At 34.7% G+C, this 21,646-nt stretch overlaps 1 protein-coding gene across 7 annotated transcripts in view; it reads left to right on the top strand.

The window, feature by feature from the left end:
- Positions 1-21,646, top strand: part of BRAF (B-Raf proto-oncogene, serine/threonine kinase) — a 147,053-nt gene that overhangs the window by 70,898 nt on the left and 54,509 nt on the right. For 6 of the 7 annotated variants that reach the window (XR_004229708.1, XM_031939207.1, XM_031939209.1 and 3 more), the window contains exons 4-8: positions 4,511-4,614; positions 5,734-5,836; positions 7,649-7,797; positions 8,841-8,960; positions 20,254-20,410. Coding sequence is in view for 6 of the 7 variants with exons in the window: in XM_031939207.1 (XP_031795067.1) it covers positions 4,511-4,614; positions 5,734-5,836; positions 7,649-7,797; positions 8,841-8,960; positions 20,254-20,410 (633 nt within the window). In the remaining variant the exon portion in view is untranslated. The remainder of the gene's footprint in view (positions 1-4,510; positions 4,615-5,733; positions 5,837-7,648; positions 7,798-8,840; positions 8,961-20,253; positions 20,411-21,646) is intronic. The other variant, XM_031939208.1, reaches the window with a different exon arrangement.

Below are 21,646 nucleotides of genomic sequence, written 5' to 3'. Positions count from 1 at the left end.
AGTACTGAGGAGCCAGGGTCAGGCTCACACATGATTTAGCAGCCACCACTATAACGCAGCAGAGAGCTTGGGACAAGATAATCTAGAAGGAAGCCAAGAATAACTCACCCAGCAAAGTTGAGTATAATTCTACTGGGGGAAAATGGATCTCTAATAAAATGGAGGGCTTCCAGGCTTTTTTAATGAAAAGACCAGCTTAGAAACTGTGAAATTCAAACATAGGAGTCAAGAAAACTCATACATAAGAAATGTAAACAAATGTGAACCATTGGAAAAGACTTTTTACAGATGAAGTATTTGCATTCTAAAGGGGATGGGTGGCAGTGGGATACTGTTGAGGTTTAGACCAAATGTTGAGGTCTAGATTTGGGGTACCTAAATGAGATTAGGGTTTAGTTCAGGTCTAGTGGCAGGTTTGGGGTACAGGGAGTCAAACAGAGCTCCCCTGCAACCCCCTTGGATTCGGCGCAAGGATACGGCGGTATATGAGGTCTAGTAGCGGCGCGAGTCCCCAATAAAAGCATTTATTAGCCCGAGAGGTAGATTGATAAAAGAGGTTTATTATTGAGTTTAGAAGTAGGAGATAGGTGAAGGTAGAGACAAGTAGGGCATTGGATAGAGGGTCCAGTGGACAGAGGGTCCTCACATGGCTGGCATGTTTGGAATCTCTGCCAAGAGGGGTTCCCAGCGTGGCCCTTTTATAGTAGGAGACTTAGCTCGAGGGGCTTTTGGGTGTAGCCCCAAAGTTGGCTCAGATCCGGGTGGGGCTGGGACAGGTCCGGACCTTCTATTGGAATTCAAAGGGACCAGGATTTGTGAGTCAAAGGGTAATTTACATTAACTAGGGGGGGTTGGGAATCAAAGATTGGAATCTTTCCGCATCATTTTGAGTTTTCTAGTCATTAACAAGAGTAGTTCTGATGAGGTGCAAGAATTGAGGGCAAGAGAGTCCCTCTGTTTGATGAGGCAGATTCCTTGCAAACTCCAATAAATACAGACACAAGGTCGTGGCAAAAATGGGATTTATTTACACTAAGAAGAAAGCTTTCTTAAAGGGCAAAGAATCCTGGCAGGATAGTTTTTTGAAGGTGGATTTACACTGAGAAGAAAATATCTTCATCAGTGGACTAATTCCAGAAGGGCAAATAGTTCCTGATTAGGAATTAGCCAAGGTGGGTTAACACTGAGAAAAAATCCTCACCAGTGGGCAAAATCCTTTTAGGACTTCTGCAAACATTTGAGGTTCAACCTCCTTTTACTAGCCTTCTAAACCTTGGGGCTTCAATTCAATTCTAAACTGAATAAGATTACTTAACTGGGAGTTTGAGCAACTCAAAAAGGATGTTGACTATGCCCCTAGCAGAGATTTCTAATTGAATGAGATTACTTATCTGTAATCTCTGAGAGGGGCCAGAGGCTGGAATTTGACATTCAGAATTCTCCCCTCCTCCCCATAAAAGGGGGATGAAGTTTCAGGGCCCTCCCAAAGGTTAAAGGGGGATACAATTTATCTCAGTTCTGTTTGACTGGGGGGGAGGGAAAGGTAGAGGGAGAAGGTGATCACAGCTCTATACCCATTCCCCTAATTTTACAAAGGCCCAGGAAGGATCAGTTACTTGCATATAGAAAGAAGCAAAAAGTGATGCCCTAACCCTGGACAAAATCTAGTTCTCGCAGGTCCTAGGACTTATAAAGTAGAGCCACATAGGGTCTGATAGTTCTGAGCAAAATCCAGTGAAATACAATGTATTTTTGGCTTATTGGTAAGGGAGGGCTTAATGGTAATAAAGTTAGGTGGTAGATCTGATGAAATGAGGCAAAACAAAGTAGAAATAGACCAAAAAGACAATAGGTTAAAAAGATTGAAGGGAAATCTCCTTACCTAGTAACTTCTAATGTAATGTCAAAAGAAACTGAGCAGGACAGAGATTAGAGACCAATTCAATAATTTATTAAATGGAGAGAAATACTGGGACCAATGGATCCCAGGGCTAGACGATACTATCATCTCAAAGAGCCTAGCCCAGAGTATTGGGAGAGCAAGCCTTTTATGGAATAATAAGAACAATGACATAATGCAGAGACCTAGGTGGGGATAGCCTCATAGATGGAGGTTACTGATATTCTAATGACATTAAGGAATGTCTATAACACCTTTATCTTCAACCATTAAGAGGGGACGGGTCATAATCTTAAGGCAGAATACGAAATAGGACAAATGGAGGAACTGGTCACCCTATTAAAAGTGACCTTTGTCATTACGCTAACTAAGACAGATCTGGGGCCAATATTGAAGAGTTAAATTGCTTCCATATGTTCAGGACTTATACAGTTAACTACAGAAGTAAAAGAATACTTAGAGAAATATTCTTTGTTAATGTTTTGGTTACACCAACACAATAAAAATTAGAATACCAACTAGTTTATAAATTTAATATTTATATAGATAATTACTAAATAGAACTAGATAAAAATAATGAATATTATATACAGTTCATGAAATAAAAGATCAAGAATCTCAAGAAAAATTGTAAAAAATATAAGAGGACTTAATACTAATAGATCTTTTTTTAAATTATTGTTATAGCTTTTTATTTACAAGTTATATGCATGGGTAATTTTACAACATTGACAATTCCCAAACCTTTTATTCCAATTTTTCCCCCCTCCTCCCTCCCAACCCCTCCCCCAGATGGCAGGTTGACCAATACATGGACTATGTAAGAAATACTGAGAATTGATTGAGCACAGGCAACTGCCTAATGTTGGACAAACTTGAGGACATAAACTATTTAAGGAAATAACTTCAGGTTCAATAAGAACTGGAAATTCATTTAACAGAAAATAAGTTTTAGAAGACCATTTTCAGTCATGTAACCTAAGAATGAGAATTAAACCTGTGATTTTACAAGGACCCTCTAGGTGAGGAAACTCCTACAATCTATATTAGAAATCTCACTATAGCTAATAATCTTGGAGATTGTCTAGAGTACGGAGAGATTAGCCCAGAGTCACATTGTCTCTAGTTCTCAGGTTATGGATTTTTGGACCAAGGTCATGGTAGCTCTGGAGCCAATTTTTTATTCATTGTGTCCTACTGCCTCTCTTGTATAATCTGATAAGCAATTTGAACACAAAGGCTTGCATCAAAAACAATTAGAGGATAATAGAAGGAAGTACATTTTATAAAAATGGTTAGGACTCAAGAGCTACAAGTGATCATAAAGGAAAACGATTTTGATTTCATCAAATTAAGCTTTTGCTGGAACAAAATATTTAACTAAATAAAAAGAGAAGCTGCCAAATTAAAAAAAAAACTTAATATCAAATATCAGCACATAACTATATGTAAAATACATAGAATTGATATCACCATATAAGATCGAGAACCATTAATACACTTCAACATATAATAGAAATGGAAGTTTTCAAAAGATAAATGCAGAACATCAGATCAATTTTTATATGAAAGTATTGCAAGTCATTAATAGTAAGAGAAATGTCAATTAAAACAACTCTCAAGTTTCACTTCATACCCAATTATATTGGTAAATGTGAAAAAAGACAAAAGTAATAAGTGGCAGAAGACCTAAGTAAGGAAAGACAGTTACACTAATTAATATACACTTTGGGTTCATCAGTTTCAGAAAGCTACGAGAACTATATGGGAAATCTGTAAATTCTATATACTCTGACTCAGCTGTACCTCTATTGAACATAAACCTTCAAGGAGGTAAAAAATAGATGCCACATAGATTCCAAGATGTTTGTATTAGCTTTTTTTTGTGGTAGCAAGAAACTAGAGAAATGATGTCTATCATTTGGGGAAATTGCAGAAGAAATTGTACTCTTCCCCCACCACAGACTCTCTTATCCTAGAAGGAAAAATTAAGCAATACCAGTTGACATAGTAACCATATCTAAAATCCTTCCCCAGTAAGAAGAAGGTAGTATATTGTATATTTTACTATCTGTATCACCAGTCTTGGTCGCTGCCATTATTTTGAGTCAGCTATAACTTAGTGTTGTTAACATTTGGCATAAAACAAAAGACATCAAAAATTATTTTTAAAAAATTGTTTGTATTGTAACACAGTCTTTTGTTGTTGACATCTGATCTGTCTTATCACCTAAATCATAATTCTGGTCTAGCTATACAGATGATTTTGTTTTGATTATTTTCTTCCTATTTTTTGTTCCTGTTTTACCACTACTAGCAATTTTCTTGAATATATTTAGGCTTTTTCTTTAAGTTTGTAAAGGATTTTTCCACCCTGCTATTTAGTTCGCTAGTTAATTTTGGGTTCTTGAAATTAACTTTCATTGATGATTGTAATTTTAAGTATGTGCCATCCAAATAAAAATGCACAGAGTAGTTATGGTTATAGAATATATGTTGTAAAAGCAAACTGCTTTCTTTTAAATGCCATGTGGAAATAAAGAAATTTCTTTTTGTATTTGTGAAAATAAATATTATCTGATCCCTGCCATATAATTTCTGCTCTTTCAGGTACCAGCAAGATGTGGAGTAACTGTCCGAGATAGTCTAAAGAAGGCATTGATGATGAGAGGCTTGATCCCAGAATGCTGTGCAGTGTACAGAAGACAGGATGGGTATGACTTGTACAGAGTGCTATAGATCTTTGTGAAACTTAGTTTCTCTTAAGGAATAAACTCATTTTTAGAAGAAATTATATATTTTTTTCTAAAATGGCTTCAAAGAAATCTTGCTGAACTAGAAAAATATAATTTTTTTACTCTATAAACATAGAAGTATAATTATAGCTGGAGTTTCTAATAATGATTTCACGGCTTCTTATTAGATTAATTGGAAGTGTAGAACTTTTAATTCCAAACTTGTTCCTTTAAAAGTTTGACTATAGTACCTCATTATGGTGTAAAGGAGACTTTGGGTTCTACAAGGCTGTGCCATGTATCACAGGCACCGACAAATCCTCCCTCCTATGCTAGAAAAAGTCTGAATGTAGATCCACCGGTAGAATGTGAATCTTTGGTTCATGGGATTCTAAATTCAGAGAGGTTGGTTACCAGAAGGCTGGCCACTAGGTGGTGACCTTTTTTTGGCCACAGCAACTCATGAAGACTGCTGAGGTAAAGAGGGGTAGTGGGTAATATGAATGTTATCTCTGTTGGTGAAGGACCACCAGCATTGAGGAAGTCAGAGATCCTAGAATATGAAAGTGAGTACTTATTGAGCTTTAAAAAAAATAATAATAAGGCCTCAGTTCTACACAAATTATCAGTCATTTTACCCAGTATTTAAATTATTTTTTTTTTATTTGAGCATCGTTTCTTCTAAAAGGCTTGTACTTATCATTTTGTAAAGGCCTTACATTAGTAAATCCTCTAATATTCTCCTTTTGAGGACATCTTATCACATGAGTATCCTTTTCTGTGAATGGATAGAAAATTCCATATGTCTGGTTTTTGGATCCCAGGAACAAGCCATTCTCTGCTGTTGTAGGTCTTGACTGGAGCTGACTGGAAGAACAGAATGCATCTCTCTACCCTGCTGTTTGTTCAAGAGTGATGCATGTATTTGGGGTAAACTTAAAAATCAATTTATTGCCATTCAAATTTCTAACAGTGGAAGACTAGACTCAATTATACCACTCTGCCCTCAGTAACCACTTTTCATATCTTCATCATGAGGTGTATTAAAAGGATTTTCAGGTACGATAACCAAGAAAGACTCATGTCTGCATTTTCCAGAGAGAAGAAGCCTATTGGCTGGGACACTGATATTTCCTGGCTTACTGGAGAAGAACTGCATGTAGAAGTTTTGGAGAATGTTCCCCTAACAACACACAATTTTGTATGTACCCTCTGATTTTTGAAATGGTTCAGATGTTCACAAACATATATTTCAAGTTCCTGTGAATGAACTTTTAGGAGAGAGAAGGGAGAAAATAAGAAAGAAATGATGTAGAGGATAGCATTTTGTTTCAGGAGAAAAGCTTCAATTTCAACCATGTGATCATTTTTAAAAATTTGATAGAAAAGACTGGGTCACTTCCCCAGAACATGGCCCACAATTCTTCACCATATAGGGCTCACAATTGAGGCTTGATGGAAACTCCATTATGATAGCATAAGTTATGATATAAAATTCTGAATCACCTTTGGTGTAAGCCACTCATCTAAAGTCTGGTTTTGGTTCTATAGCTATTTCTTTTTTACTGCTACCTTAGAATTCCTTTATATTTCTCCTTTATGGATTTTACTCTATCCTATTGACTTGTTGAAGTAACCATTACGTCCCAAAATGATCAAAATGTTGCTAAGGGAAGAAAAAAGAAAGCATGCTGCTTTTGTGAAAGATACTGGTATTTGAAGCGAAGCTCAGTTGAGGTGGACATCTTTAATGCATAATTTATTACATTTGCATTTTGTGCTCATTATGTCTTTAATAACGTTTTTGCTACTTGTTGCTTCATAAACTAAGGATTGTGAAATGCTAGCTGGTAGTTTTGTTTCTTGCAGTAATTTTTTTTCCCTCAGTTTTATGTACATAAATATTCATATTCCGACATATAGTAATATGTCTTCCCAACTTCCCCTTTGAGTCTCTGGGCACTTTTCTTTTTCAGTGCCTTTTTCTCTTGGTAGATAATGGCATATAATATCAAAGTCTGTTCAATAAACATAAATTAGATTATCCTTCCTCATGTTAATGGTGAAACATCTCCAATCAGAAATATCAAAGGCAAAGCAGAAATCTGTACTAGAGCATTCAGTAAGCTTTAAGGCACATATCTTCCTTTTGTGAATATCTTTCCCACAAAAATCTTATGGTTGGGATTAATGTTCTTTCTGATAGAGCTGTTTTGCTTTTCTTAGTTATTCTATCATTAATCTGATGAGGTAACCTCACTGTGCTTTTAGACTTCATTAAAAGTATGTTATAATGCTGTCAATTCTACTGTACTATGTTATGGATGTAAATATTACCTTATAACTTTCTTTTGACCTTTTAGTCTCTAATCACAACTTTCTAGATGTCATCTAAAATGGGTTCATCTATTAAATTCCACAAAATACTCTGTTATGGAAAAATGCCAAAATTTATGTAGTTCATATTCCATACATATCCTCAAAAAGGTGATTTGTTAAAAATAATTTGGGGAGAAAACATTTTAAAGAATATTAAGGTGTAACCCTCTTAAATTTATGAATGAAATTTTATGCCTAAGTATAAATTTGTTGAAGAAGCAAATTCTCCTTGATATTTAAAATATGGAGGAATAGTTGAGTTAATTGTCCTGAAGATTCTTTTTCTCTAATTTGCCTATGTAGTCATGTGCTGTTTGTCATTGTTCTCCTTATTACTTTATATAAATAATATATTCCTGTCTTTTATCTTGACTTCTAAATGTTAGCAGTTTTAATTTTTCACTTTAAAAGTGAATATTCTTTAAAAAAGTGTTTGTAGATTGATGTTAAATATCTGTTTCAATGTCAATATGATCCTTCTTTATGTAAAAATTTTCATAGAATTTTTTTTGATTAAAGATTTGCTTTTGAAAATGACAAAGAAAGCGAGAAGAAATATATTTAATTATTTGTAAATTATCTGTCAATTTTTCCAAAATCTTGTTTTTAATAGTGCTGGTATCTTATTTTTTAGGTACGGAAGACATTTTTCACTTTAGCATTCTGTGACTTTTGTCGAAAGCTGCTTTTCCAAGGTTTCCGCTGTCAGACATGTGGTTATAAATTTCACCAACGCTGTAGTACAGAGGTGCCACTGATGTGTGTTAATTATGACCAACTTGAGTAAGTAATCCAAAGTGTCTTCTGTTTTTAGTTTTAGATTCCTGCTACATTCTACAGGTTTTCTTCATTTCAGATTATATGCATACATGTTGAAAGTTAAACAAATGAATTTTCATCCTTGAAAAAGTACCATTGGAATAATATTGTATATCCAGACACACTTGTCACATCTTAATTCTAGTCCAACTATCCAGTTAACACTTTTTATTCAATATTTTTTTTTTCCTAGAGGATAAGAGTTTTAAGATTTGCTCTTTTCTAAAAATATGTTAACACATTGAGCTACTATTTTTTACTAGTTTCAATGGTAAGCTTTTTGATATATGTTTCTCTGGTTCTGTTATCTCCTTTTGATATTACTTTTTCCCCCTCCAAATGGACTTGGAAGCTAAATTCATTGGTCATTTATTTTGCTTACAGAAATTTGTAAAAGCCTATTCTTTGCTTCATAGTATATCTCATGAAAATTCCACTAATTACATTTTCCATTTGCCTAGTTTCCTTTCCTAAGATAATCTATGCACATTTATATTTCCCATTATGGCTTCATTTCCTCCTCCTAAGTTATGTCATTTGAACTAATAAAGTTAGACCTTTTTACTTTGACTAAATTATAATATTTCTAACTTTAAAAATAATAATTTCATATTTTTGTGAGGTTTCTCACTGGGTTAAAGTTTCAATTAAAATGTATTTGATAGCTAACATTTTACCTTTGAAGTAATTATTAAGGGTTTCCTTATTTCTTTTTATTCTAATTCTTTAATTGCCATGAATATTTTTTTCAGAATATGCAGAAATTTTTTTTCTAAATTGGCAGAAGGTTTTTGAGCTTTATTTTTAGATTATTCTGTAAATCAAAAAGTTAACTTCATTAATTAAGCAAAATGACAAGCAGTTGAATTTCTTTCAACATTTGTTTTTAAATGTGGAATTTGGCCCGTGATTTTCCTATTAATGCATTTATATATTCTGGTGTTTAAAACTTCTGGGTTTTGCACAAGTTAGGTTTGCTTTGTTTTATTTTTGTTTTTGCCTCACAGTTTGCTGTTTGTCTCCAAGTTCTTTGAACATCACCCAATACCGCAGGAGGAGGCCTCCTTAGGAGAGACCACCCTTACGTCGGGATCATCCCCTTCAGCACCCCCCTCAGATTCCATTGGGTATGATTCGACTACTGCTGTTCAGTGACATGCTATTTCAGAATTGGTCTTTGTCCAGATTTTAGATGATTCTTTAAAATTTAACTTTGAACTGTTAACAAAATGAATTTTTTAAGCCAATTTCTTATTTTTATAATAAAGTAGGTATTTATGTGCATCAGTTTGAATGAGATTAAAACCGACATAGTATAATGTTTCAAGACCCTTTTCTCATCGATATGTTCATTAGAAAATATGTACTAAGTACTTACTATGTGCTTTGTAACAGGGTAGTTTCTATGAGGAGTACATACAAAGTTTAATATGGTCCTTGCCCTTGGGAAGGTTATAGTTGTTAGGGTAGATTCACTTAGAAGGAAAGATTTGAGTTGGGTCTACAAGGCTGTGTAGGATCTAGATAGAACATGGGTTTGTTAGATCATTTCAGATAAGAGAAACATTGTAAGCACAGAGACAAGTCAAGTATGCTACTTTCTTGGGATGATGTTAAGGCTAGCTCTCTTAGGTCATATTCCTAAATTTAACTGCATGCTAAAGGCATTGGTTTTTTTGTCTTCTCATTTGACCAAGCCTTTTACCTGACCAATTATTGATTTACATTAATTCAGCCTATAATTTTTTTTAATGGCATCTTTTTTTTTTTTTTTTTTAATAATAACTTTTTATTGGCAGAACCCATGCCAGGGTAATTTTTTTACAACATTATCCCTTGCACTCACTTCTGTTCCGATTTTTCCCTCCCACCCTTCACCCCCTCCCCTAGATGGCAAGCAGTCCATACATGTTGAATATGTCGTAGTATATCCTAGATACAGGATATGTGTGCAGAACCATATTTTCTTGTTGCACAGGATGAATTCGATTCAGAAGGTAAAAATAACCCAGGAAGAAAAACAAAAAATGCAAACAGTTTACATTCATTTCCCAGTGTTTTTTCTTTGGGTGTAGCTGCTTCTGTCCATCATTGATCAATTGAAATTGAATTAGGTCTCTTTGTCAAAGAAATCCATTTCTATCAGATTACATCCTCATACAGTATCGTTGTTGAAGTATATAATGATCTCTTGGTTCTGCTCATTTCACTTAGCATCAGTTCATGTAAGTCTCCCCAAGCCTCTCTGTATTCATCCTGATGGTCATTTTTTAGAGAACAATAATATTCCATAACATTCATATACCACAATTTACCCAACCATTCTCCAATTGATAGACATCCATTCATTTTCCAGTTTCTAGCCACTACAAACAGGGCTGCCACAAACATTTTGGCACATACAGGTCCCTTTCCCTTCTTTAGTATCTCCTTGGGATATAGGCCCAGTAGTAACACTACTGGATAAAAGAGTATGCACAGTTTGATAATTTTTGGGGCATAATTCCAGATTGCTCTCCAGAATGGTTGGATTCGTTCACAGCTCCACCAACAATGCATCAGTGTCCCAGTTTTCCCGCATCCCTTCCAACATTCATCGTTATTTTTTCCTGTCATCTTAGCCAATCTGACAGGTGTGTAGTGGTGTCTCAGAGTTCTTTCAATTTGCATTTCTCTGATTAATAATGATTTGGAACACTTTTTCATATGAGTAGTAATGATTTCAATTTCATCATCTGAAAATTGTCTGTTCATATCCTTTGACCATTTGTCAATTGGAGAATGGCTTGGTTTCTTATAAATTAGAGTCAGTTCTCTATATATTTTGGAAATGAGGCCTTTATCAGAACCTTTAACTGTGAAGATGTTTTCCCAGTTTGTTGCTTCCCTTCTAATCTTGTTTGCATTAGTTTTGTTTGTACAGAAGCTTTTTAATTTGATGTAATCAAAAATTTCTATTTTGTGATCAATAATGGTCTCTATTTCGTCTTTGGTCACAAATTTCTTCCTCCTTCACAAGTCTGAGAGATAAACTATCTTATGTTCCTCCAATTTATTTATAATCTCATTCTTTATGTCTAAATCATGGACCCATTTTGATCTTATCTTGGTATACAGTGTTAAGTGTGGGTCCATGCCTAATTTCTGCCATACTAATTTCCAGTTATCCCAGCAGTTTTTGTCAAATAATGAATTCTTATCCCAAAAGTTAGGATCTTTGTATTTGTCAAACACTAGATTGCTATAGTTAGCCTATAATTTTTGAAGTTAACTGTATCGTGAGGTATCAGGTTACCCCTCACTAGAGATCTTCAAAAAAAGGCTAGTTCATAATTTTTCTCATATATTTGGGGGATAGGGGGAGTCTTGTTCAAGTCCCCAAAGAGTGGTCTTTGAGGTTCCTTGCGATTCTGAGAGTCTGTGATATGGACAGACCTATTAGAGTAGTCTAGGCAAGGAGAAAAGAGAGTTAGGGTTCAAAAGTAGAAATACAAAGTTATAAACAGACTTTGGTATTTAGATGCTACATGTGAAGGAAAAGATTATCATAATTCTGTGGACATATGTATAGGAGTTTCAACAGTGGATCTCAGAAGTCAGAAAGAAAAGCAAATTTGGGTGAAAAGATGATAATTTTTTCAGTGACTTCCCACATTAACTCAATGTATGCAAGCTTTATTATACATTTTCATTCATTCTCTACCTTTTGCTTTGTCTTTTCTGGTTGCATAAATTAGGTTAAAAAATAAGCAGGTATTAATTTTAAATATTTATTAAGTAGCTAATACAATTGAATTTTACACTTGTTGTTTCCACTACTGTTTGGATTAGAGCAGCAAGTAACAATTGCTTTCTGGATTGGTAATGTAATCCTCAGCCTTTTCCTTACTGCTACTTTTCTATAATTTATATTTTTGACATAACAATACTTTTTATGCTTACTCTTGGAGGAATATTCACAATTTTTAGCATTCTTCTCAGTTGACTATTTAATACACAGTAATATGCCAGAAAGTGAGATTGAAGTAATATGCATCAATGTGTTTAAACTTTTCTTTGACATTTACGAAATATACCATACTAGAAATGAACTGTCAGATCTGATTCTTCTGAAACAAATCCGACTCGTGCTGTGATCTTTTATTTTTGTAGTTGTTTTCTGGTCACCTTTGCACAGTTTAAGAAATCACAGTCTTTTGCCAATAATTATCTTGACTGATTATATCATACATTGTAAATAAAATCAAGGGGATTTGAATAATCAAAGGGAATAAATGTAATTTCTTCAGTGTCCAATTGAAGAAGTAGTTAAGCCAATATACATTATTTGCACTTCCAATATTTATTATATTAATTTTATGTTCCTCTATTGGGAGATATACTTTTAATTATTTTCCCAATCTGCATTGTCTTATAGAATAATATGTGTCACATCCCTCAGATTCAAATAACTTAATTATTAAAAATACTTTCCATGTGCTAGTGGCCAAAAATTATGCCTCCCTAGATAATATGTGGCTGGGGATTGATCACAAGATCTTAGCACAAAGGTTCATGGCAATCAGTCATTGTTGAGTGTAACTTCTGCCTATATAAAATATGTATCTTGTGACTTGAGAACCCAAAAGGGAAGTCCAGGCAACTGACATAGTTTCCCCTTTGATGTAATCTTTTGTTGTAAGGAACTTCAGTTTTAAAATAGCCTTGAACATTTTAATTGTCCTATTAAATGACATGAATTAAATAATAGTGGCACTTAGTAGTAAATTAAGAAACAATATTGGCAGTGAGCAGTGCAATATAAATACAGTGATGCACTCTTTGTACCATCAATTATATCTGTTCCATTTGCTAATATTACCACTGATACCTTGTTTCACACCATTAACTTTTAGGAACATTTACATTTACATCCCATAACACACCTGTGTGTTCCCATGGAGGTTCATTTTTGTGTTTCCATATGCATTCCCCCAGTTATTTTCTTTCTGATGGCTATAGATGATAATATTTCTTTCTGAACTTTCTTCAGTTCTCTTCTGTATATTTAAGAAATGCTTAATTGATTGTTTTTTATATGCTATTATTCTTTCCTGAATCTTCTCCCTCATACTAAAAAGAAAAATACAGATAATAACTATCAAGTAAAGTAAGTCCACTAGTATCAGTGTCTAAAAACATCTTATTTTGCACTTTGAGTCCATCATTTTACTGTCAGAAGGTGGGCAATATGCTTAATTATCATTATAGTTCCTTTAGAGACATGGTTAGGGATCTGCATTAATTGGAGATTTTAATTTTTTTCCAAGCTGTTTTTCTTTACATTGTTATCACTGTGTAAATTGTTCATCTAGTTCTGCTACCTTTTCTCTTCATCATTTCAAGTTCCTAATGTCTTTCATCATTTCTTTCTTAAGTTATCCTTTTTGGGGGCTGACTTCTAAAACAGCCATAAAGGCATTCTTACACCTCATGTGGTTCAACAAATTTGTGTTCAGTTTCCTCGTACAACTAAACCATTGTAATATCAGTTACAAATATCCTTTCACTGTAAACAGAACTTATTACAGAATTGAAATAGACCCTTCTGGCCAGCTAAGTCCAGCTGATGCCTAAAAGAGAACACACACACACACACACACACACACACACACACACACACACACACACAGAATTACTCTTATCTGAAGGGGAACCCATTACCTCCAGAAGTAATCCTTGCTACTTTTAAATACCTGTAATTGTTAGGAAGTTTTCTTGACATCTATATCCTTTGAAGAAATCAAACTTCTGAAGAGATGCTTGTTTCTTCTTCCCCTGTTAAAAATGTTTACAATACTTCATTATACAGCTTCTTCTAGTTCCTCATTTAAACTTACTTTTTTTATCTTTCTCTGGACTTAGACCTCTTTTCATCCAAAATGCCTTAAAATCCTCCAGAATTAAAAGTCCAGGAAAACTACCTGAGACTAGCAGTCTGAGACTTTCCTAATGCCCACCAGCTTCTGGCTAGCCTCTTGTACTGTTCTGGGATGGAAGAAGTCACTTATAGTTTTTCATCATATTTCTTAATCACTATTTGGTCAAGTACAAAATTCAGGGTTTTGCTAGATTGAACGATTTACCTCTTGTTCAAGTTCATCTTGGCTGGAAGTCACAAGATGAGGCAATTGATACCCAAAGTTAGTGGGTAACTTTCTCAGGGTCACACAAATAGTAAGCGGAGTTCGCTGCCTCTTCTGTCATATTTCTCCCTGTTTTATAGAAGGCAACAGAATTTATTTTGATACCCCCACCCTCAAGAGAAGTGTAATAGCCATGCTTTAGAATATTTCTTCTGTAGAGTTAAGGATCTTGAGATATGGAGCTTTGTCGGTTTTAATCCCAGTTTTTTCATCCTACAGCATCCAGTGTTCAAAACTCTTATTTTATATCATTAGGTCGAGTGGCCTTCTGAAAGAGAAGAAAAAAATAGTACATTTACATAGACTTACTATGTGTTACAATAAATTCTGTATTTATAGTGCTAGGTTACTAGGAATTTTAGTAAAAAGTTTGTATAACAATTTCTTTGGCTAATTAAGAGTAACTATACGCTCTAGGGAGTCCTTTATCTTAGTTGCCTCTCTCTTTAATGATGCATGGCATCATTGGCCTAGAATAATTGTATACCACTTCTCAGAAGATCATTGTTAAAATGAGGACTTAATAATTCTTTGACTATGGCATGCCCTGCTCACAATTCTAACAAGCTATGGATGCCTTTCTAACGGTAAGTCTTGCTTGCTCTACTAGCACAATTTGTGAACTACAAGGAAAATTCACTCTTGACTTCTCTCATTGTTCATTGTGATATATATTTGTCTTCCATTCAGTTATACCTAAGGATGAGAAACTGTTATCTTAAATCATGGATATTTTATTTGCAACTTAGCTAACTTGTCCTGAGCAATTGAGGACAGCAAATAAGATGGCTAACCTCTCATCCAAAAAGAATCCTTATTGAGTTCAGGCTTTATAATGCAGGTCTGTACTTAGAGTAAAAAAACTAAGCTCATATTGAATATAATCAAGGTTTGTCTGAGAAACAAAGTAATACCTTTCTTTTGGATAAAATAGAGATCAATGCTTTTTTTTCCCCAAGAAGTAAAAGAGATGCCCCTTGTTAAAAAGGTCAACATTGTTTTGTTTTGTTTTTTCTTTTTGCATATCACTGAACAGCAGGAGCAGCCACTTTGTTTCAAAAAATTTTTATAAATGTTTGAGACTAAAAATTAGTGACATCAAAATTAGCTTTTACAACAATTTTCTAAAGACGGTAGAGGTTAATAATAGCCTTTTTACTTTTGATTTGGTACTAGTGACTTGGATTATATTAATAGAATATTTCATTGATAAATCTAGTATTTAGTTGAAGTTAGTTGTTTAGGATATTTTCCCCCTATATTGCAAGAGTTCTTTCCTAAAAGCATACTTTTCCCCCCCCTCAGAATTCTGTATATCAACATGTTGTTAAAAGTCAGTGGGCCTGTTTTCTGCTAATTTATTAATATGATTATTCTTGCCCCACCTATTCATTTGGCTAACAGCATATGATTGTCCTCAAGAGTTCTCCTAGAAATGAAATTTCCATGACAACCTCAAGTGGAATAAAGGCTGATTTTAGACTAACTTTAATTTGAATTGACTTTTCTAATGATTCTCACTAGGGCTGTAGTCATTTGTTTTAAGCATTGTTGTCTATTAGATATTTTAATGGCAGCTTTAAAAGAATTCATTATCTATTATAAGATATTAATTTTTATCCTCATAAGCTGCAGTACCTTTTTGCCCTCAAGTAGTATGGTCTGAAGAAGCAACACCGCCTGGCTAGTCTGCCTTTAGAATATCAAAGTATGGTTTATTTGGGAGTTGTTTACCACTTTTTGCTTCTTCTTTCTCCCTCAATGTGTGTTAAGTTCTGCTAAAACCTTCCCTCCTTCCAAACCCTCCCCCTTTTTAACTCGTCTTCAAGACACTTGGATTGCCTTTACAGCATTCATGAAATGAAAGAATTTTCTTTAGCTTGAACAAATCTTGTACAAAGATCACATATTTTTAAGATTACCTTTACATTTCTAATCCTGAAGTTGTCAATCAATATATTAATGCATTATCTACTACCATATCTTAGTACTTAGAAAGATGATTTTCTGTTATCATTTTGCATATTGGAAATCTGAAGTATGAGAAATTTAAGGGACATACATGTTTATTCCATTTTCTATCCTATTTTACCTTGAATGTTGGCTTAAGAAATGTTTCAGGTGATTCCTTTCCCCTCAGCTCTAACATTCCAGATTTCCCTTTACTTTCTGTGTATGAAATACACAGAAATATAAGGAAGTTGAACATATCTCTAGTCTCATTCTAAATGAGTTTGTAGCTCTTCTATAGAGAATACAGACTAAATCTAAATTTTCTCTCCTTAATAATCTATTTTACTTCCTTTGATGACTTTCTTCCATTTTGTGCATCCCTTCAGGCGTCTGTATAATTTCCATACAGATCCATGTTATCTGCCTAACTTTTATGACTACTCCCTTTTTACCTCAATTCTTAATTCTTTGTTAAGCTCTCTTTTCATTTCCAAGACACATTCAATTTCATTCTCTTAGTTTCAGTCTATCTCTGGCTTTTGGGCCGAATTTTTCACTTTAATGAAAAACAATCAACATTAATTTTCTGCTCTTTACCTTCACTTACTCTTTCTGCCTGTCATTTAATATTTTTGGCAGCCTCTTTTTAGGCTGCTGAGAAAGTATCCATCAGTGGGGAAAAAACTGTTGATGAATTCAGCTGAGACATTTGGTGGTCCTAAAGGTTATTTAAGGACAATGCTCATTTTTTTTTTATTTTAAAAAAATAAATAAAAGAAAAACAGAAAAGGAAAACAAAACAGAATTGTCATATACTCAACAGAACATCAGGGAAGATTTAATATATATAACAATAAATTACCAGTTAAAAAAAAGAAGAAGAAATTATATTCAGAAATGTCCATCTTTACTTTCTTGTAGGTTGTTCTCTGTCACATACTTTTTTACTGTATTCTCTTTTCCCCTTTCATCCCCTCATCTCTCCCAAGAAGGCTATAATTAAGCAAGGATATATTTATATATAGATATATGCATACATGCACACACACCTCCTTGCCTTCCCCTCCACCCCACTATATATACACACACACACACCTCTTTCCTATCCCTGCTGACTTTGCTTCAATTCTGCTCCTTAATTTGCCTTGTTATTAATTTCCCCCCACCTATGGATCCCTCCCTTGTCTTCTCCCACCCTTTGCTTCTCCCTCTGCTCATCCCTCCCCACTTTTTTCATTATAGATTTTGGAGGGTGCTATCTCCTTCCTGGTATATATGTTGTGTTGTCTATTTAGCCCAATTCCAATGTGAGTAGGTTTTCAGAACTATGAACCCTCCTCCCTGTAATGCCATTGTATATATTTTACTCTGTACCTCATTTGTATAACATAATTACTACTTTTACCTTCTATCCAATTGATGATATATCAGTCTTAAGCATATGGTATACATTTCCATGTAAAAAACAATTTATCCATGTTAAGTTCCTTGAAACTGATCTTTGAAATTAGTTCTTATATGTTAAATGTTCTATTGAGTTAGGGTTTGGTTGAAAGAAAATGCTGAAAATCTGCAAATTAGTTGAATGTCTTTTGTTTTTCCATATATATATTTTGGCCGCAGGCCTAATTCTTTTGATTGCATATGATTCCAGGACCTGTAATCTTTTATTGTGGCTGCTGATAAGCTCTGTACAATTCTAATTGCAGCTCCAGCATATTTAAATTGTTTTTTTTTTTTTTTCTTGTTGTGGTGGGTTTTTTTGTTTATTTTTTTTTTTTGCAAAATTTTCTCTCTAATCTGGGGATTTTGAAATGTGGCAATAATATTCCTATGTGTTTTTCATAAAGGATCTCTTTGAGATCATGACTGGTGAATTTTTTCTATCTACTTTCCCTTCATGTTCTATCATTCCAAGACAATTTTCTTCGATTATTTCTTACATTATTATGTGAAGGTTCTTTTTTTGGACACAACTTTCAAGTAGTCCCATTATTCTTATATTTTCTCTTCTTGATTCATTCTCCAGACCTGTTGTTTTTCACATACTGTTCTTTTTTCATTCTTTTTATTCTGTTTTGTTATTTCTTGGTCTCTTATAACTTCATTGGATTTCCTTTTCCCAATTCTAATTTTCAGAGTTATTTTCATCTTTCGAGTTGGTTATTATTTTTTTTTCATAATCTTATTTTTCTTTGATGGCCTTTATTTATTTTTAATTTTTCCTCAATGTCTCTCATTTGATTTTTAAATTCTTTTTAGAGTTCTTCTATAAATTCTTTCTGGGCAGAGAGCTATTTTATGTTACTCTTTGGGGTAGAAGAAGCTTTTTTTCACTTGAGTCTCCTCTGATGATGAACCCTGATCTACCCTATTCCCATTGTAAGTTTCTGTGGTTGAGTTCCTTCTTTTTTGCCCGTTCATTTTTTTAAGGAGAAGTATTAGTATAAGCCCCTCTAATTGTGGGGTGAAGGATAATGTCTTTGCCTTCATTTAAGCTCTCGCCTCTGACCAGGAAACCCAAACCAAGTGTGTCCCCCTGCTTCAAGTGTTCTCAGCATTCCTGCCCCCTTGCCTCTATACTTACTCAGTGGGCTGGTTCCTTTTCACCCAAGGTTGAATCTTAGCAGCACAGTGGGGCCTGGCATTCTTAATCAGCCAAGGCTCCTTCCATCTTCCCAGACCCAAACCCTAATTCCACACAGTCCAGAAGGTGACATCTCTGTAGTTCCTGCTGAGGCTCTCCACTGGGTGTTTCTGTGGAACTAGCCCAGAGATGTTTTCACTTCACACTGCTTAATCACCAACTTGGGGTCTGTCTTTAGTTCTTCTTTGATTGTACCAGGAGAACTCCTGGTCTGCCCCAAGACTTCTGAATTTTTCACCAGTGTGTGTGTTCACCCTGAGGCACAAATTTGTTCTGTTTGTGGGGGAAATCTGGAGAGCTTGAAATTTAACAGCCTATTCCATCATCTTCCCAAAATCCTCCCCGACAATCCTCATTTCATATCAGCAGTTGAGCACAATATCCATGTATTGATCTTGCTGTGTCATTGTTGAGACTGTAGACTTCCCACAACTTTCTTCTCTGTCTCCTAAGTATAGCATAGTCTGCCTTGTTTCACGTGCTTCAGCATGGTTCTTAAGGACTTATGGGTTGTAAGGAAGACTCAGGTACTTTCCTCTCTCCAGACCTTGTGTCCTCTTTCTCTCAGAGAAGAGGAAGCAAAGCGGGGGAGAAGACAACAAGGGAGGGATCTATGGGTGGAGGGAGGGTAAGTAATAGCAAGGCAAGTTAGAAAAAGAATTAAATTAGAGGAATTCCTCACTTATTCCTTTAAAGCTTTACACAATGTCAGAGTAAGGAAGTAAGGAAAGAGCAAGTGTTTATTAAGTACCAGTTATGTCCCAGGCACTCTGCTGAATGCTTTACAAATATCTCATTTATTACAAACATATGTGATATCATCAGGAAGAAACTATTATATTCCTGTTTTCATTTTGCCATATGAAGAGTGAATTATTCTGTGCCTTCTAGAATAGGGAGTACATCCTGGTGTCAGGGATGTCAAAAAGCTCAGAACATCATGCTTGCAAGCCCAAGATTTATATTTCTCTACAGCAGAGGTCCTCAAACTTTTTAATTAGGGGGCCAGTTCACTGTCCCTTTGACTGTTGGAGGGCCAGACTATAGTAAAAATAAAAACTTTGTTTTGTGGGCCTTTAAACAAAGAAAACTTCATAGCCCTGGGTGAGGGGGATAAACATCTTCAGCTGCCGCATCTGGCCGGTGGGCCATAGTTTGAGGACCGCTGCTCTACAGGATGCGGTCAAAGTTCTTTTTTTAAAAATTCCTATTAGCCCTCTATTTTCCTACTTCCCATAATATAACATTTCCTGACATTAGTGATTTCTAGCATTATAAAAATTATGTAGATAACTAGATGGTAGATGTATTTAGCTATTTTCTCTGAGTATAGAATTAAAAATAGCAACTGGTGACCATAGATGATTTCTTACTAGCCTAGGAATCTACTAATGTAATCAGGCAGAGTCCTGAAGGCTTCTCCTTAAGGTACTGAGCAAAGCTTCCTTCTCAAGATTAATTGTGGTTGTGAAAAATTTCATTAAACTGTTACTTACTGCTAATGATTTAAAAATGCTCTGAACTTTGATTATATTTGAGAATATAAAGACAAAGAAGTGTCCACTGTTCTATTTTAGAATCTGAGTTAGCATGCATAGTAGCTTTGACTCTTATTTTCCAAACTTGATTTTCCAGGCCCCCACTTCTTACTCCATCGCCTTCAAAATCCATTCCAATCCCACAGCCCTTTCGACCAGCAGATGAGGATCATCGGAACCAGTTTGGGCAACGTGACAGGTCCTCATCAGCTCCCAATGTGCATATAAACACAATAGAGCCTGTCAATATTGATGTAAGTATTCAGTATTTTTAGGATAATTGAATTATCCTTTTTAATGTATTATATTAATTATAGAGGGAAAGAATATTTTTCAATAATCAAAGATCAGAAAAATTTTGACATAATTCATAAATGTATGTCCATTACTGATTAATGCTTTAAACTAATTATAATGCTCTTTATTCTTACAAGCCATTCTCTACTTGTAGAGTAGAGAATGTCTCTACTCAAGAAGCTCTTTTTATTTTGTGGTCATTATGAAACAATCACTATAACTAATATGCTTTAAAAAGTAATTTTAAATTGTTTCATTTAATTGTATTTATCTTTCATCTTTTACATGAGCACACCCTTGTGGTAGTGTACTCAAAGTACATTTTTGTACAGATAACTATTCCCCAGGAGGTAATTATTGATTTAACTCCTATATAGCCATGGATACTTTCTTTCTTCAATAATTCATCTTAATCCATTCAAACAAATATCTTCTCTTTATGACATGCTTCACCAAATTATAATGCCATGAGCCAAGCTTCTAGAGAAGAAAGATCCAGGGGAGATCCTGTCTACCACCTGGTCTGGGATCCACTTATAACAACTAGCCTCGGATCTGGTGTGCTCAAGCCTGATATTTTTTCTCATTTCTGTCACTTGCCATCTTTTTCGTAGGTTCCCTAGCATTTGTCTCCTTTGTCAGAAAAGAATGTAGTTTCCTTACTTTGTCTCATTCCTTCCAGCTCCCCACTTTTCTTTCCTCACTAGCTGTCCCTGTATTTACCTCCCTCCCAAACAAACAAACCCAGAACAGCTCACTGCTACCATAGGTAATTTATTTAAAAGGAATTTAATTCAAGACATTACAGAAAAAACATACAGGGTGAGGCCAGAAATAGGAAATGTGGACAGAAGTATGTGAGTTATGAGGCTTCTTCTGCTGTATTAATTTTGGGCCTTTTTACTATTGGAAATTCAACCTTGCCCTTTTCTTAGATGTCCTGTCTGGTCTTCTTATTTTCAACTTCTAGCTACTAGGATTAAAAAGATAGATCAATATCTCACCTAAGAAGCCAACTCCACCATGAAGCATGGATTTTTTTCTGCACTGTCCCTGTCGATTCATCCAGCTTTTACTTAATCATATCCAAGGTTGAAAAACCCATTATTCCCCAGTACATCTTTGTTCCACTCTAGGTTTTAGACTTCTCCTATTTCAAAGACTTTTTCCTTATGTTCACCCAAAATTTGCTC

Source organism: Sarcophilus harrisii, chromosome 5, assembly GCF_902635505.1.
Source record: "Sarcophilus harrisii chromosome 5, mSarHar1.11, whole genome shotgun sequence".
Lineage (NCBI taxonomy): Eukaryota > Metazoa > Chordata > Mammalia > Dasyuromorphia > Dasyuridae > Sarcophilus > Sarcophilus harrisii.
This window is presented reverse-complemented; position numbering and strand designations above follow the sequence as displayed.